The sequence below is a fragment of the Lepisosteus oculatus genome, chromosome 4, assembly GCF_040954835.1.
Source record: "Lepisosteus oculatus isolate fLepOcu1 chromosome 4, fLepOcu1.hap2, whole genome shotgun sequence".
Lineage (NCBI taxonomy): Eukaryota > Metazoa > Chordata > Actinopteri > Semionotiformes > Lepisosteidae > Lepisosteus > Lepisosteus oculatus.
In genome coordinates, this window is record NC_090699.1 from 56,704,577 (window position 1) to 56,721,757 (window position 17,181).

General features: G+C 38.8%; 2 protein-coding genes across 4 annotated transcripts in view; both read left to right on the top strand.

Annotated features, from left to right (window-relative positions):
- Window positions 1-846: 846 nt before the first annotated feature.
- Window positions 847-4,280, top strand: rps23 (ribosomal protein S23). The gene is made up of 4 exons (XM_006630981.3): window positions 847-943; window positions 2,203-2,362; window positions 3,201-3,321; window positions 4,094-4,280. The coding sequence occupies exons 1-4, from the start codon at window positions 940-942 to the stop codon at window positions 4,238-4,240; spliced, it is 432 nt and encodes a 143-aa protein (XP_006631044.1). The 5' UTR covers window positions 847-939; the 3' UTR covers window positions 4,241-4,280.
- A 1,445-nt stretch (window positions 4,281-5,725) lies between these two features.
- The window catches only part of dnah12 (dynein, axonemal, heavy chain 12), a 54,512-nt gene continuing 43,056 nt past the window's right edge, over window positions 5,726-17,181 (top strand). Inside the window, exons 1-16 of one of the 3 annotated variants that reach the window (XM_015347986.2) lie at window positions 5,726-5,797; window positions 6,329-6,540; window positions 7,699-7,789; window positions 8,474-8,500; window positions 9,044-9,233; window positions 9,444-9,519; window positions 9,972-10,130; window positions 11,042-11,237; window positions 12,036-12,224; window positions 12,733-12,886; window positions 13,661-13,752; window positions 14,232-14,410; window positions 14,912-15,047; window positions 15,897-16,022; window positions 16,128-16,262; window positions 16,648-16,841. In XM_015347986.2, coding sequence (XP_015203472.2) covers window positions 6,329-6,540; window positions 7,699-7,789; window positions 8,474-8,500; window positions 9,044-9,233; window positions 9,444-9,519; window positions 9,972-10,130; window positions 11,042-11,237; window positions 12,036-12,224; window positions 12,733-12,886; window positions 13,661-13,752; window positions 14,232-14,410; window positions 14,912-15,047; window positions 15,897-16,022; window positions 16,128-16,262; window positions 16,648-16,841 — 2,156 coding nt within the window. In that variant the 5' untranslated portion in view covers window positions 5,726-5,797. Of the gene's footprint in view, window positions 5,852-6,300; window positions 6,541-7,698; window positions 7,790-8,473; window positions 8,501-9,043; window positions 9,234-9,443; window positions 9,520-9,971; window positions 10,131-11,041; window positions 11,238-12,035; window positions 12,225-12,732; window positions 12,887-13,660; window positions 13,753-14,231; window positions 14,411-14,911; window positions 15,048-15,896; window positions 16,023-16,127; window positions 16,263-16,647; window positions 16,842-17,181 lie in introns of all 3 variants that reach the window. The other 2 variants (XM_015347987.2, XM_015347984.2) reach the window with 2 other exon arrangements.

The window sequence follows — 17,181 nt, forward strand, 5'->3', positions numbered from 1 at the left end:
TTTCGTTTTCTTTATGTTCAAGTCCAGGTTATTGCTATGACACCACCTAAGCAGCTGTACAACTTCATCCCTGTAAGTGGACTCGTCATCATCACTGATCAGTCCTATTATAGTGGTGTCATCGGCAAACTTAATGATGCGGTTGTTGCTGTGTCTTGCTGTGCATGGAGCTCTATATGGAGTACCTTTTTTCATAATTTAATCAACGAAAGATTTTGGCATTTTACATGTAAATATTTTCTTGCCTTGCCAGTCAAAAACAGAATAGATTTACAACTGTTCAATAAAAGTTTTATTTTTATGTAACATGTTAACGTTTTTCGTTTTACCTGCAAACTACATAGACAAAACAACAGTATTTTCACTTTATTTTACTGAGTTTATAACATTTCATGGGAAAGGATATATCAGTCATGGAAAAATACTATTATTAGCTAATTATTATTTGGATGACGACGATATCGAATAAGACTAACTTTTTACCCATCTATACAGTTGGGTAATTTACTAAAGCAATCTCGAGGGTATATATTCTGCCATTATCAGTTATATCTGATAATATTATTTTATTACATTTAAAAATAATTAAATGTCCGTTATAATTAAATTAAAAAGAACACCGAAACAAATCAAAATGACCAGAAGTGTACGGTAAGACATGCGCATAGAGCAATTACTTTTCAATCAGGCGTGCAGAAGACACCTATTATTTCCAGGAAAGGCACTAATAAAAGTGTCTGAAATATTCCCTGAATATTCATATTGAAATAAGTAAATATTTTGGACAAGGTTTTATAGATTGGTACATTTTAAAAGTACGATCATTACAATACATAAAAAATAGGCGCTTTCTAAGTTCCTTATTGGGTCTTCCGAAAAGCCATTGTCGCGGTGATTGCTGGGATCGCTCTTTCCTGCTAGGGCGCTGAGACGAGAAACATGGGTAGGTATTGTATTTTGCTGGAAAAAATACATTTTATCTGCATTTCAGTCTCTCCGAGGCAATAAAAAGGCGTGTAAGTGGTTTATAAGAGTATATTAATTGTATTTGTGGTATTTTACTGTGATTGAGACGATTTTTTAAATGCATACTTGCATACTTGTTGGGTAACGTGGAGAGCGGCCATGCTGCATTCGCCTGTGCGCCACAATTTGGCCGAGGTATTAGCACTCCGGTCCGTGATTCGGAGTTGTTTATCAATTAGAATATGAAATAAGGATTTAAAAAAAATGTTAACAGTATAGCGTTTTCTTAACTATTATAAAATAATAGTTCCTTGTTACTTGTTATACCGTTTAACCGCATCGTTAACAAGGTAAGAGGAAAAGGCTTAGCTGAGCGTTTGATTTGAATCCTGTATTCTTGTGTGTTTTTTTTGTAGAAAAGCATTTATAAAAAAGGGCTGGTGTAAAGTGAATGTTTATGTATATCCTGATGTCATGCGATGTAAAGGCTTATGCGGACGTGATTTCCAAAAATTTAGAGGTGTTGAGTAAATTTATAATAGATAAAACTCCTTTTTAGGTACGATTTGTTTTATTCATGGTTCTTTAAATCCATTAAGACATCGGTGTGCAGTCGTAATTTGGATTCTAGACTATTCACAAGTGAAGTGGTTTACTTGAAGTAAGTTGTCTATCTCTGTTGTCAAGTACTAGGGAGTGGACTGGGCATAACACTAAAACACTTTATGTGGAAAACACATAAGTTGCCTTAGAAGAACATTATAAAAAGCTGGTAAATATTTATATGTATTGTGCGATGAATTGTTTCACCTTTTAATGGAGAAATGATGTTGATAATGGACTGCAATGAAAAGCTACAGGTGTGTACTAAACACTTAAATCACTTTTGTTTAAGTAACTTGAGGCACTGTAAAAGCATTTTAAGCAAGATTCTCAATAAATGTTATGTGAATTTTGATAACTTGACAGTTGTAGACAGGAAGTAAAAGGTGACAAATATTGAGGCCTGGCAATATAACTCCTGTCAGATGTGTACACCATGAAGTGCTTTGAAAGAATTGTGGAAGATTAAATACTTATCATATTTTGACTGCTTTCTTGTTGTAGATTATAGGTACACAAGAGGACTATACAGGCCTACATCATCTTGCAGTACCATTTGCTCTTCTTATTAATAATCTTAGATCTCCTGGAATCAGATTCTGCCCACTTAATCTTTGCCTTTCCTTTCCTCAGGCAAGTGTCGTGGTCTTCGTACAGCCAGAAAGCTGCGCAATCACCGCCGTGAGCAGAAATGGCACGATAAGCAGTACAAAAAGGCTCACCTGGGCACTGCCCTGAAGGCCAACCCCTTTGGTGGGGCTTCCCACGCTAAAGGCATCGTCCTGGAGAAAGTGTAAGATTTCCTTTGCGTTCTGTATAAAGTAAATCTTTCTAGCTTGCTGTATTAAAACATTCACTGAGACGGTGTTGTCATGCGGATTCTGTTTGGATTCTGAACCTCTGAGGGAATGTTCTTGAAATAATGTTGAAATGGGCGAATGTTGTCGGTGATGCCTTGTGAACAGCTAAGGGGTTCCAGATTAAGTGAGCGTTTTGAGTGTCCCGTTGATTAAAAGAAAAGGATATTTTCAAATTTAAAAGAGTGTGCTCTGCACATTCATGTGATGCTACATTTAAAGATCTGCACATCCTGCAACCCAAATCAAATCAAAGTTTATTTATCAAATGCACAACAATACGACGTGCAGCAGTAGTTGCTGGCAATGAAATGTCTTTCTTTCGAGCTCACAAGAATCACAAAATCAAAAATCACTAAATTGAGGTTATGTTTTTTGAAATTGAATTAAACTCAATATGGGTAGAGCTGCTATGTGTCCATGGTGTATGCAGTATATACAACTAGTGCAGTTATGCTGAATACAGTGAAAACTGTCCATGTAGCCATTACAGGTGATTTGCTAAAGGAGCTGCAGGTTGGCTATTTAGCAGTCTTATTGCCTGGAAGTAGAAGCTGTTCCGTAGTCTGTTTGACTTGGACTGAATGCTTCGGTACTGTTTACCGGATGGTAGGAGGGAAAACAGTTTGTGACCGAGATGACTGGGGTCCTTGAGAATGGACCTGGCCTTCTTCAGACATCTAGCTGAGTAGATATCCTGGATGTTTGGTATCCTGATATCCTGGACCCCCAGCTCTTCTTTCGTAGTGAATGAATGAGTTTTTTCTCCCACAGGGGTGTTGAGGCTAAGCAGCCCAACTCGGCCATCAGGAAGTGTGTCAGAGTCCAGCTGATCAAGAACGGCAAGAAGATCACTGCCTTCGTGCCCAATGACGGCTGTCTTAACTTCATTGAGGTTAGTCCCAGGGCTGGCTGGGCTGCAGCCTTTCTGGAACTGTACAGAACTTTGCGTAATAGGCTAGAATTAATTTTTACCTAATGTTTCATTTCTTGAAATGTTTTAGTCAGATGGCAATCTAATTGTTCAGAGCCTGGATTTTAGTATCAAGTATCTAAATTGGCTATTGCATAATACTAAGGATATTCTCATGATACCAATTATTTTAGGATTACTGGAAAGATCATATTTTTTGATAATGCTAAATGTGTTACAAAGTTATGCATATTTCATAAATCTGTGTTGTCTGATTTCACTTCCAATTGGTTATTTTTTCTTTACCTTGAAAATGGGTAATACACAGATTTTCAGCAACGTCTGTAGACGTATACCTGGAAATTGATCCAGAAAATTACAGATGACTTGTTTTAAGTCTACATTAAAAAAAAACCTTAAAAGCCCCTTTAATATCTTAAGTTCAAAGGAGTGAAATCACTAAAACTAATTAGTTCTAAGCAGTATAAATCGATTCTGCCTGATGGAAACAAAAATAGTATCTTAGACACTAGTTCCTGGGCGCTATGTAGTTCTAGTTTGTAATTCTTTGGTATATTAAACATTTGTCCCATAAGTTAGTGAAAATGTGCAGAGGTAATTCCACACTATAAAAGAAAATGAAGTACAGCACTTTAAGCTCAAAGTGTATTTCACTTCATCTGTGACATAGTCCAACCTCATCCCTATTCCCCTTCTTCTGCTTTTCTGATATCTGTCCATTTTTTCCTCCCAGGAAAACGATGAAGTTCTGGTGGCAGGGTTCGGTCGTAAGGGCCATGCCGTCGGTGATATCCCCGGTGTGCGTTTCAAGGTTGTCAAAGTCGCCAATGTCTCCCTCCTGGCCCTCTACAAAGGCAAGAAGGAGAGACCCAGATCATAAACTGTCTGGACCTGGATGTCAATAAAACTTTTACAGCTCATGGGGCAAATGTGTGGCTTTCTTTGTTTTGTTCATTTCTAATTTGTGTGGGGGGGGGGGGATTTTTTGTTGTAGACTTAAAAAAAAAAACCATTTAGGTCAGTCGTGTTCAAATTGGATTATCTTTATTTTTTACTATCATATTTTCCCGGGTTAGATAGTTCTAAATTCCTTGTATTTATGTAGTACTTCATCCCAAAGCACCTTAAATTTAGGAGGGGGCTCACTGCATCCCTGGGCATTGCACACACTTGGATAAGACGTGGCAGCTGTTATTTGTTAGCAGCCTCGCTATACCGCATGTCGGGTCAGGAACTGAGAAACCGTTTCACTAATTGGATTTAGGAATAACTAGGTGGATGAGATTTTGCAAGCCCGGAGTGCAATTCGGACACCTGGGTTAACACAATGGTAACTTCTGATGGGTGGTTATAAGGAACCAGGGAGTCATTGGTAATCATTCAGGTCTCCCGCTTAACATCTCATTCGAAGGCCAGAACCACTTAAACCAGTGAGCCGAGTCGCAGAAGTTGGTCATTCTTGTCTAGAAAGAGTTCCACCAACATGACTCGGCCCTAATCTAGCTGAAGGTTTCAGCGGTCCCTCTTTGTTTAGCTCCTGCCTGCTGGAACTTTTATCTCCATGATTTAAGTCATGCGAGTGTCAAATGACACTTCTAGAAGAATTGCAAGCTACCTAAATGTGTTCAGTAGCTGCTCTTTTCACCAAAGCACCAGGGCTGAAGCAGAGGAATGAGAAAGGTAATGAAGACGGGGCTAATAAGATGATGTGCATCTGGGATTCATTTTTTCTTATTTTGCATTGGGTCAATGATTAAAAGATTTCACTTTGTTCCTGCAGCCAAAATTAAGCAAGATGGAATATAGAAAAAAAACATCTTAAGTGAAAGTAGAATTTCCTTCCGGTCTTAGTCCTGGTCCCTATTTCGCATGCCGGTGATCTTACTGTTTTTCAAATGGTAACCATCTGTAGTCATGTAGTCATCTGTGGGCCCTGCGGGGTTGCCTTCTACAAAAAAGTCCGATATGGCCTTCTGTCTTGTTACATTGAACGTCATTCCAAAACGACATTTTTAGATGTAAGACACGGATCGATTCTGCAGAGCTCAATCGATCGTTAGCTTCTGCATGATTCTATGAGGATGCTTTATTAAAATAGTTCCAACGGGCTATATTCACGGTGTACGTGCGCACGAATGTTAAAAGTAAAAGTTAAGTTGGAAATGTTTAAAGCTTGGTGAGGTCCTTTTCATTCAGAATAAGCCGTGAAGGAAAGTAAATCAAAACGGTCGTTTATGCATCGTAGAATATGCAGTTGTTTAAAACAGACCCACATTAAACACCATTAGTAATGGAGGAACTCCGCTTCCTTTTCTGCTGCGGAAGCGCACCCACGGCAGCTCCGCCGTTCCCATGGTAACGCAGATGTTTACTATCAGTGCCAGGAGAGCGGACTGGAGAAGTCAAGAAATCGCTGCACAACACCGAATACTTTGAAGTAAGGCGTTAAATGAACGGGCGCAAAAAGTTTTTAGACCCAATGCTAAAAATTGTACGTGCGATTATCTTAAACCCTAACTTCCGTTTAATGATTTTTTTAGATTTCGCTTAAGGGTTTGTGATTTATTGGAAATAGGGAAAAAGTACCTTAAAAATATATATATATATTTTCAGTTTTCAAAAGAAAAGGACAGCCGAGAGGAAAATGTGGATTCATAGTGTAAAATAAAAGTTGATTAGTATTTTGCATCTTCATACGATCACGTAACCCTTTGTGTTCTAGTCGTAAATCAGGATGAAACGTTAAAAAAAGATGGATAACTGTTATGGAATCATACAGTATAGCGTACACTACGTAGCTGCTACAACCTTGACCAAAAAATATCCTGTCAAGAAACAGGCATGTTTTTATGGCGTCCTGTGTTTTTAGGTCTGTTCTTGTATCTTAATGTTTTCTGCCCTGTGCATATCTCTTAAACTCAGATATGTGAAATGAAATAGGCTGTTTCTTCCTTTCTCTGGATCTCAGATGCCTACTCCACAGGGGTTACCAAAGCCCCCTGTGGGAGAGAGACTGAAGAATTACAGTGTACTGCCGCCCATCCCATCTCCCAGCGCTGCGGCTGAGAGGGAGGTCCAGGACGAGAGCAGTGGAGGGGAGGACAGCAGAATGGCCGTGCAGATCAAGCTGATGAAGTACCACCGAAGCAAGCACCAGCGCCAAATGCTGAACCACATAGTGTAGGTTTCAGTGCGTCACCATCACAGAACGTCCGTACTGATGTAGAGGAAAGTGTATTGAAGTGGGACTCCGCTCACATGTGGGAGACATGGTGGTGTGGAAGTTAAAACTGCTTGCTCACAACCTTGGGATTCTGGGTTTCATTGAAAGCTGGGAGTTCTACCTGTGCTCCGGTTTTCTCCGGCCTCTCAAGATGTCTTTAAATCCATCCATCCATCCATCCATCCATTTTCTAACTGCTTAATCCAGTCAAGGGTGGAGCCAGAGCCTATCCTGGCCAGCAACGGGTGCCAAGCCTGACCCACCCTGGATGGGACACCAGTCCATCGCAGGGCGCACACACAGGCACACACATTCATGCCAGTTTTCCCAGAAGCCAATGAACCTACCAGCATGTCATTGGACTGTGAGAAGAAACAGCACAGACACGGGAATCCTGTGTGTGAACACAGGGCCCCAGCATCGCTAACCACTGCGCCACCAGCCACCCCAGCATCTTTAAATGTCGTGTACAAATTCAGATGTCTTTAAATTGTCCCAGCGTGCTTATGTGGATGCCTTACTGGCATCCTGTCCTGGACGTGTCTCTACTTTGCGCCTATACTATTCAGCTTCAGGAACCTTTATTCTCATCCGTTGCTTTCTGATAAGGGTTTCTCAGATCAGCTCTACAGAACAGTTGCTTTCTGCTAGATTCCACCGGAAATGGTAATACATACTAAAAAATAGTTTTGCCCTGCATCAGAATGGTGTACAATCTAAGGTCTAGTCCTTCCTTGCACTTAATGTTGCCTAGTTGCTGCAACACTTATCAAGCATAAGCAAGTATTATTTTCTGTTAATGGATGGGTTTTTGCCATTTTCTGGTGAGTGTCAGTAAAGAACTGTGGTGGGTAGTCAGTTATTTCCATTGTAGGAAATATTTCTAGTATAGACCAGTATTCATTGCTACGGACAAGACTCTTTCATAAACCTTTAACCCATTCTGTTTGAATTGCGCTGTGAAAGTGTTTCTCCTGGAAGGAGTCGTTCCTGACAAGACTGACAATAATAAAATCAATGGCCTTTTCATAAGGAGATTTTGTATCATGTGAAGCAGTTTATCAGACAGAATTTATCATGCATATTAAATATGGCAAAAATCATTTTACCCTCAGGATGGACAGTGCTATGAAGGCATACGAGGAAGCAGTGGAAACACAGAAAAAAAGGACTCCAACTCCTCCAGAGCCTGAACTTCCATCTACGGTATAAATAAGCACAAAGCTCTCTAAGAGAAAGCTGAATATCAGTTAACATAAATTCATGGTCTCTTTATACTTTAAGGTTACAGATTAAATAATCATTGATATAATCAATCAATGGTATAAGCATTACTTTCTAACTTACTATTACTATTAATAATAAAAATAATTCCTTATATACTGTAGCACTGTTTCTGGACACTACACTAATACTTAATTACAACTTTTTCTGTACAAAATAAATTATGGAAGGGGTTATTCATAAAACCACCCTTTTACTGTGGAAATAAAGGTTATTATTGTGTTCTAGTGATCTTTTCCAGTTTTGAAATAATGCGTTCTGGTATTGTAGTTACATCATCATGATTGGAGGCAGTAGTGTCAATCTGCCTGCACTGTTGAAACTACTACAGTAGCTGTAATTTTGTGTTTGTTCTAACAGTAAACAAGGATCATTATAGAGCCTTAATAGTAATGCCCATTTCACTTGCCTTTTTCACATCATGAATAGACGACAAAGCTGTTATGTGCAGTAGGGTGTTGTCTGTTTTTCTGAGAGGCAAAAATATCATTTTATAAGGTTAATTAATCCCAACATTCACATATTTCCTTCTTAAGGTTTTTCTTTTCACTTGTTTTTTGAGAAGCTTCTTTTGTCAGAATAAAACACATTATTTATTTTTTACAGATGAACAGTGAGCAGAGAAAACGAAGAGTAAGTGTATTGTTCATTTATTCTTTGGGAATGTGCCGGTTTACAGCATATAGTTGTGACATTTTTCTCCACGACTTTTCTTTCATTTTTATTTTGTTCGTGTGGTGGTGCAGAAATGAGAATAAATGCATACAATTCCAATATTGAACTCTCACCTCCCTAAAATGGATTGTCGTATCTTATGTTAGTGTTAAATTGACATGGGTCATGAGGTGGTGAGTTCTCTAGTGCCTGATATCTAATTCTGGGCTGTTGGGGGGGTTGGTGTGTATTCTCTGTGTTCATGTGGGTTTATTGCAGGTACTCTAACTTCCTCCTCCCTCCTAGAGACATGGTGATACAGTAGGTTGATTGGCTATGCTAAACTTCCCGTTTCATCAGGAGTCGGGGTTTGGTACTTTCCACATTACTGCAGCCTCTGAGGAGCAGCTGTGCTAAAAGGATGACCCCAGCCTGGCTTCTCATGTGAAGGAGTGTGTTGTCGTGTCATAATCAATCAGAAAGGTGTCACGAGTGTGTTGGTGCTGTGTGTTTCTGGGCCAGATGAACTACATGTTCCTGAAGCAGTGTGTGGAGAGCAGCCCCATTGTTCCAATCCAGCAGCGGTGGCTGGATGCCATGCTGACCAGGGTGCCTGCCCAGCTGCGCCAGGGCCCTGGCAGGCAGGAGCTGCTGGACGAGCTGTGCCAGGAGGTCAGTGCCAACTTCCAGTCTGGCATGGTGAAACACACGGGTAAGCACGATCGCCACACCTGATGTGATGTGTCATTTAACCCGTTCAGCAAAAACATTGCTTTCTTCTTCTTTAAACAAAACCATTGGATAACAGTTACAAAAATCAGAGATTTCCCCTTCTGAGTAAAATCTGCCCTGCGTAAGCTTTCGGTTTGCTTGTACGTTTTGCACTGTGAGCCCTACTTAGTTGTATTTTTGTGTCATTTAGTGAACAGTGTCCTTGTGAAGCCTGATGGTACTGGACATACAACTGACGCTTCTGATCTGAGGATGCGGTTGCCAAGGTGAGTTCACTAAACTAAACACGGAGTAATGTTTAAGAATAAGTTTGTAATTTCAATCTCACTTAGGCAAAAAACCTTACTGTGGCAAAATACTTTCTCCTTACTATGTCTGTTTACTCTGGATCATGCTTTTACTCTAAAGTATTTGTTGATTATTAAGTGATGTTTCTGTTTAGATATATTTTTTTTCACTTAACTGTGCTTGAATGTGGGACATATATCAGTGTAGCACAGGTTGCATTTAGTATATATGGTGCATAAGATTTCATGAGATGGTAAAATTCACAAAGAGCATTCAAAGCAGCACATGCAGGAAGCAATAAAATGCAATACAAACCATGAATAATACAAACTATTATTAATGATATACAGTAAGTTATGAACAATTAATTTGATTGTATCTGTTGTGATGAATTCATAATCACGTGTGTACGATTGTTTTTTTTTCACAGAGGTCTCAATTTCTCGAGACCCTGGCACAAAAGTGTTCAAAAAAGCCGAAACGAGATCAAAGAGAATCTGCACATTCTTCACCCAGCAATGAGGATGATTTTGAATATTGGCTATACTACCTTTTCAGACCTGCTTTTGGCTGATCTTTCAGATTACAGGTAACATGGCTTGTGTGGGACCAAGTTTGATAGCCCTGCCCATTTGATTCTTGTCATAGAGAAGTTATAGACATGACAAAAGATACAGAAAAACTAATTGTCATTATGAAAGTTTGAAAGTACCTTAAATTTCAGTGAATTTAGTAACTAAAAGACTTGTATTAAAGTGTTTATAAGTGAAGCACACTGCTTTTATTGTATATATATTTGAAGACAGATAAATTGCTTTATTGGAAGGACATTTTGTTAAATATTGTTCCTTCTCTAAACGACAGACTACTGTTCTTTTAAATTTTCTCCATTCATTGGAAGTTTCATTTCACACCTCTCTGCACCCATTCTGACTGCACACCTCTTGATTGGCCTCTCTTTCTGTCCCCTGCTCCCGCCTCTCACTCCTCCCTCCCAACCTTTGTTCTCCCGCTACTTTACCTTTGCCTACTGCCCTGTCTCTCTCACACCTGAAGAAGGCGCCACGGCCGAAACGTTGTGTTCTCTTTCTTCTTTTTTTCAGCATGGAATAAACCTATTACTTGTTCATTTTGTTAAATAGTTCGTCATTTTGCAACTCTATTGTACAGCCGATGTCATGTGTAAAAAGTTGCTATTTTAATATTTGCTAATATTAATATTAAAGCTTCTTTGGCTGTAGAATACGATAACAGGTTAAAATAATTTATTTCACGACACTACCCTTGTCCTCTTTACTGTAAAGAATAAAAGAATAATAGTTTTGGCAAGATAGTTTAATTCATTTAACCTTACTGTCAAATCTAGCTTAAGTCTTGAAATGATGGATTGCAAGGGCTCCCAGAAGTCTTTGTTGTCAACGGAAAAGAAAATAATTTGCCCGAAAATTTATACAGGTCTTACAGTGTGCTTTGTGGACACATGCGCTGTGTTGTGTGCAGATCTAAAGGCCCAGTGGACTGTGAGTCACTGAATAACAAAGTGGTGCTGGAGTGTGAGCGAATGGAGGAGAAACTCATGAACACCTGGTACCCCAAGGTCATCCATCTCCTGACCAATAAAGATACGCTGCACGGCCTCAGACCTGACAAGCTGGACTCGTTCTACAATTGTGTCTCCACTCTCGTCTCCAATCAGGTCGGTGTCCCATAATACACGCCTACGCCAGGAAACCGTAATGAATTTTTGCATCACACCTCTTCGTGACCAGCTTTGTTTTTTTTTTGGTGGTCAGTCATTTTACAGCAACAGTGGTTCTGACAATAAAAAATCAAATGTAAATGTATGCAGTCTGATCCGAAAATGACATGAAATGGGTATTGATTGAGAACATTTGGGCATTTGGCGACATGTTGGATGATAGATAGAGATGTTTTATTTTATATAAACGAGTCATTCCAGTGAATTACAAGCTTCAAGCTGAATCTCCAGTATTAGGAGATTTTCAAAAGATAAAACAATCAAATGCAAAATGGAAGCAGAGGCTTTCAATCCACGTATATTAAAAATATACGTATCCGAAAGGCAAAGGATAAATCGGCTAATGGGTTTTAAAAATAAACTGTTACGTTTCTGCTTGGCAATAATTCAGGCGTTTTGGGATTAATGGCTCTTGTACTTGCTGAATGTGTAACGAAGCAAACAGTGTAAAATACTGTGAGTATTGGAAGTATGGCAGTTTACAGTATGACATAAACCTTGAGACATTCTGGATGTCACTATACTATGATGAAAGTATCCTGCATTGGTTATTGATTACTAATACTTAAATACTTGATAATTGGTCTATAAAGTGGCAAATCAGTTTGGTCTAATGATTTTGTCATATTAAAGCTCCCTGATTTTTTTTTAATAGCATGAAGCAACTAACAGCACTGTTGATCCATCTTCTCAGTTCTGACTGCTGAGCCTATGAAAGTGCGGTCTGTGTTTCAGCTGAAGGCACTGGTGGAGAGGAGTGTGGAGGAGTACGTGAAGCTCTTCGAAGCAGACAGTGTCCACCGCATGCCACTCTTCAAAATGGACCTCACCTTCGATGACGAGAAGATGGAATTCTATCCTAGTTTTCAGGATCTGGAAGAGGCCGTCCTGTCTATACTGACCCAGATCACAAACACCATGCAGGTGAGGTTCTCAGTGCTCTGATGGGAAAGGACTGAGTTCCCACATAGACATAGAAGCTGGTTTAGAGCTACAGTTTGAAATGGTTGGCACCTTAAGTGCTTATGATCTAGTATGCAACAGAAGGGAAAGAAAAGTGATAAAATATAATACTATATAATAAACAGTATGTTAGACTGGTTAATGTACAGTATCTGCAATTTCCCTCACGGGATCAATAAAGTATCTATCTATCAGCTGTGTTAGGATTTTAGTGTTGAAATTTACTTTTGGCTATACTGGGGAAAACTACGTTGCACTACAGAAAGCTTCCTATCTCCAATAATGGTATACCTAAAACTAATTCCTTGTGTGATGGCTAGATGTATATATTATTTATTTAGTACTTCATGTATGTTAATGTGTAGTGTGCAAAGCTAATATAAATAATTTAGTATGTGCCTTTCAAATAAACTCCTGAGTAAACTGTGGCTTTCTACAGCTCATTCGTTTCTTTTTTCTGTTTCATTAGAAAGTTCAGACAGTGCAGTCTTGGCTGGCAGAGACCCACAGTGCAGTTATTGACGCCAAGCTTACTGATCATGTTATGACATGGGCCAGAGCAACACTAAGAAACGCAGTTCAAAAGAACCTGGAGGGCCCCAAACAGCACTTTCTCAGCTATGGTAAAGTTACTGTAACTAATTTAATAAAACGTACAACAACAGGAGCATTTATGTTTTTCTTATAAAGTAAAAACCTGTTACTACAGTTATTTATTTAGAACTGAATACAAAAATTAAAATACTAAGTAAAGTATTCTTGCACGTATCTCCCAGGCATTTATGTTTCCTCCAGAAACAGATGGAACAAACTAATTCTTCTGAATCAGTGTCCAGTGAATGTAGTTATAAATGCTTTGAAGATCTATTGTAAAACGAGAAAATATCCTGTAAAATATAACATTTTCTTTAATGTGTATATATGTTTTTAGTTCTGTAGATTAGGGGTCTCTAACCCTCGTATGAATAGCTTGTGCTTGAATAGATGAATAGATTGTGCTTTCAATTATTTGTATGATTTATGGTTAATGAGTCAGTATCAATTATATGTAGTGACTAACTAATTGCAATTGTAAATCCTGAGGGTGTCTTACAGTTGGGATTCTGTTCCATGTATAGTACTCACTGCTCTGCTACTCTCAGTCAATGATATGTGATGTATATTTTTACAGACTTATGACAAATTTATGACAAAAAAACTAGGGAACCCTTCTTATATTATGGTGCCTTTTTGTTTTGGGATTTGAGTCATAGGTTAGTTACGTTGATAATTTTATCTTAGTCCATAATTTTCAACCAGAGACATGCAGTTTTTGGTCTGTTATTCTCGGACTGTATCGGTATTGCATACATCTCAGCAATCCAGAGAGAAACCACTAACTTTGTGTTGCCTCTTAGTTGAGAGTTATGACTGGCTTGTCAATGGGACAGCTGAGACCCGTGTACAGAGTTTTATGGACGAAGAGCACACATTTGATGAGTACACTGAAGTGAGTATGGAAGGAAGATATGACACTGTCCACCTGAATTTCTTTTTTATAATCTAAGGCTCAAAAATAAGTGTGTTGTTCACAAAGATGGTTTCCCAGGACTACTCTGTTGAATATTGAGATAGGACATCTCATTTTCTAAGCACTTCCTGGGAGTATGTAGCTTCCTCTAAAAGAAAACGTCCATGTACCCATTTACTGTGCAGCTATTATAGATAAATATAGCACTCAAAAATCATATGCAGTTCTAAATTCATTCTTGTATCTACACAGCTGGATTTAGAGGGGCTATTGCATTGAAGTGTAATATGTTTTTAAAACAATTTGAAGTTTGCTAAGTAATCATGGTTTCAACATTAACCTGACTTTGCAACTGGTAGTATGGAGTATATAAATGGCATATCCCCCAGTGTGTCTCCATAAAAGTGTGTGGGAAAACTGCACTCCTATAGCATGCTGTGTGTGTGTGTGGATATCAGATGGTGGATGAGTTCCGGGCCCTGTCCAGGGACATCATGAGCCTGCCTTCAGTAGCACACTTCGACATGGTGCAGCTGGACTGCGAGGACCTGAAGCAGGGGCTGGCAAACAAAGCCAAAGCCTTCGCCCAAACTCTTCTGGAGCGCCTGGTCACCAAACATAGCGAGGACAACCAGATGTGAGTATTTCTGATAAAGTAGTGTTTCCTACTTGAGCTTTTGAGATCACTGGGGCAAGTTCTATATGTCGTAATATTTTCAAACTCTACTGGACATAACAAAAGCAGGAGGGCATGTGTGATTATGTAATATATTTATTTTCACCAGCCAAAAAAGTTCATTTTTAGCACTTATTGAAACAATTGTTATCGGTAACATTGCTCTTTTCCACAAGTTCTCTTTTCAGAAATGCATCATACAAGAGATGGTTAACAGATGTCTTTTTGGAAGCAGCATTCTCTTTCTATAAAGTAGTCAGTTTAGAAGTAGATGATAGTCTTGAAAAGTAAATTATGGTCATATAGAAGTGATTTGAATCAAAAAGGGAATGAGGAAAAGACATTGTGTCAGCACAGAAATGTAGCAACATAATCTGAAATTGCAGGTTATCGCAGGGACATAATATTTTGCACAATTTCTTTGAATTTGATCTGTAAACCCTTCCTGTTTTTTTTTCACAGGATTTGTAGAGAGTTTGAAACTATCAAAGAGACAGCACTGAGGATTCCTGAGACGACGGAAGAAATGATAGAGATGATTGCTTATGTGGAACACACCAAAACAAAGGGAATTCAGGAACTGAGCAGCAGGATCCTTGTGAGTGCTGTTTCTTGTACTATCTTTAAATACCGACACAGTTCCATAACCATAAAATTATGTTGACATCATTATGATTTACATTTGTTAATTTTTAGATGAAATGACAAAGCAAAAATTGGATTCAATGCTACATTTTCTGCTTTCAGCATAGACATGCAACAAGTAGATGTTATTAGAGCCTTTTCAATTGTAGTGTTGCCCCCTTCTTATTAATTATATCAGATATTATAAACTAAACAAAGATGTACAGTCAGTACTAGGATGGGAGACATCCTTGGAAAACCAGGTTGGTTCTGTTAGTGGTGTTGGTGGACCAGAACAGTATGTGGGACTCAAGACCAGAACTTCCTAAATAGTGCCTTGCTATTGTAACCAGGGACACTGTACTTTAGGTTGTGCTTTTCCTCTTCTGACTAAGGTTCCTAACTAATTATGCTATGGGATAATTAATTATATTAATTATAGCACTGTCTATAGGAATATAGATGTTAACCCTGCTGACTAAATTCTATTCTGTGTTGATACATACTGGCCTGCTTAAAGGTCCCACTTAATTCCATTGGTGACGAAATTTCTCAGTTCTGCACCTGGTCTTTTTTGTAATGATGTCTCAAAATTCCTGCTATGTGTCTCTGAGTAGGATGTTGCACTTTGAAGTGGGTCCACTCCTAAGTGTAAAGCATCATTTGTGATCTTTCAGGGTTACAAGTAGCGCACAAATGCCAGGAATTCTCATTAGTCTTAATTCAAACAAATAGCTTTAAACACTAAAATTGTAATAGTACATACAAACTTTTGAAAGTGTCATTGTCCTGCCAGTCTCAGAATAACAGCATACTCCCACAGGAAGTCCAGCGCCGATTGAACTACCTGCTGGATGTTTACATGTTCACTCCTGAAGACCTGGCCTTAAATTCAACAGTGCTTCTCTGGCCAAAGAACATCAATCCAGTCTTTGATCTAAATGATGAGGTAAACACCAGTCTTAACAATGTGATCACCTGCCACGTTAAGCATAGTATGTGGTAGTGAGGATATGAGCTGTAAGGCTGCAGTGAGCTGTGACCTCATGTGCAGGTGATGGAGAAAGCCAGGGAGAAAGGGAAGAGCGAGCTACTGGCCCGCAGGGAGAAGGTGATGCTGGAACTGGAGAAGCTGAGCCAGAGGATGGAGGAGTTTGCTGAGTGCTCTGAACTGGACATGATGCAACAGGTAGCTGTCAATGTCCCTTTCAGCCTTTAGACAAGACAAGGACTTGATTTTTCAAAACTGGCAAGGGGCTAAACAGTCAGTAAGGACAATGGATGGACTTTCTGAAAACATCTGATGTGAAAAAAAAAGTCAAATCTTGTTAAATGAAACACGAAAGTTAAATCTTGTAAAATGAATCACTGAGTTCTCTGAAAGGAATACACTGTTCAAGAACATAGGCATAACATATAAGCCCAAGAAGAGACTACTGTATATACTGTAAGTTCTTCGAACATTTAAGTAGTTGTTTTTATATTGCGTCAGGTTTAAATTAGCTTTTTTTCCTGATCACCAGAGTTAATAACTAACATTGATACTTATTTAAAAGCGTGTTTTGTTCTTACAGTATGTGGCCGATGTAAGAACTGTGCAGAAGCGCTTGCAGGATGCAGAAGATACCATTGCCTTTATTAATAAAGAGGAAGATCTCTATAAATGGGAACAGACCATTTACCCAGAGCTGGAGACCATCAAAGCAAACATTGAGCCCTACCAGAAGCTCTTTGGGCTGGTGCTGAAGTGGCAGCGGACTGAGAAGAGGTAGCTTGGAGGAAGGAGGAGATATTTAACGCAGATTAATAACAACTCCATATAAGTTATTTTTACTAAATGATTTGGAATATTTTATTATAGATTGCCGTATACATATTGGCGCAATTTCTTCTACAGTTAGAAATCAAGACTACTCTTGCAGAAAATTGATTTTCTAGAATCATTTTCCATTAGAACACTTCATTGTTGTTCAGATTAACCACTTGCACCTGAGACACTAAAATTATAACCCAAGTGAGCTAATGCCTATCAAAATCTGTACTGTCAGTAATTTTACAGATTATCATTGCTTTGTACTGGAGTTTCCTTGACTAACGTTTTCCCACAT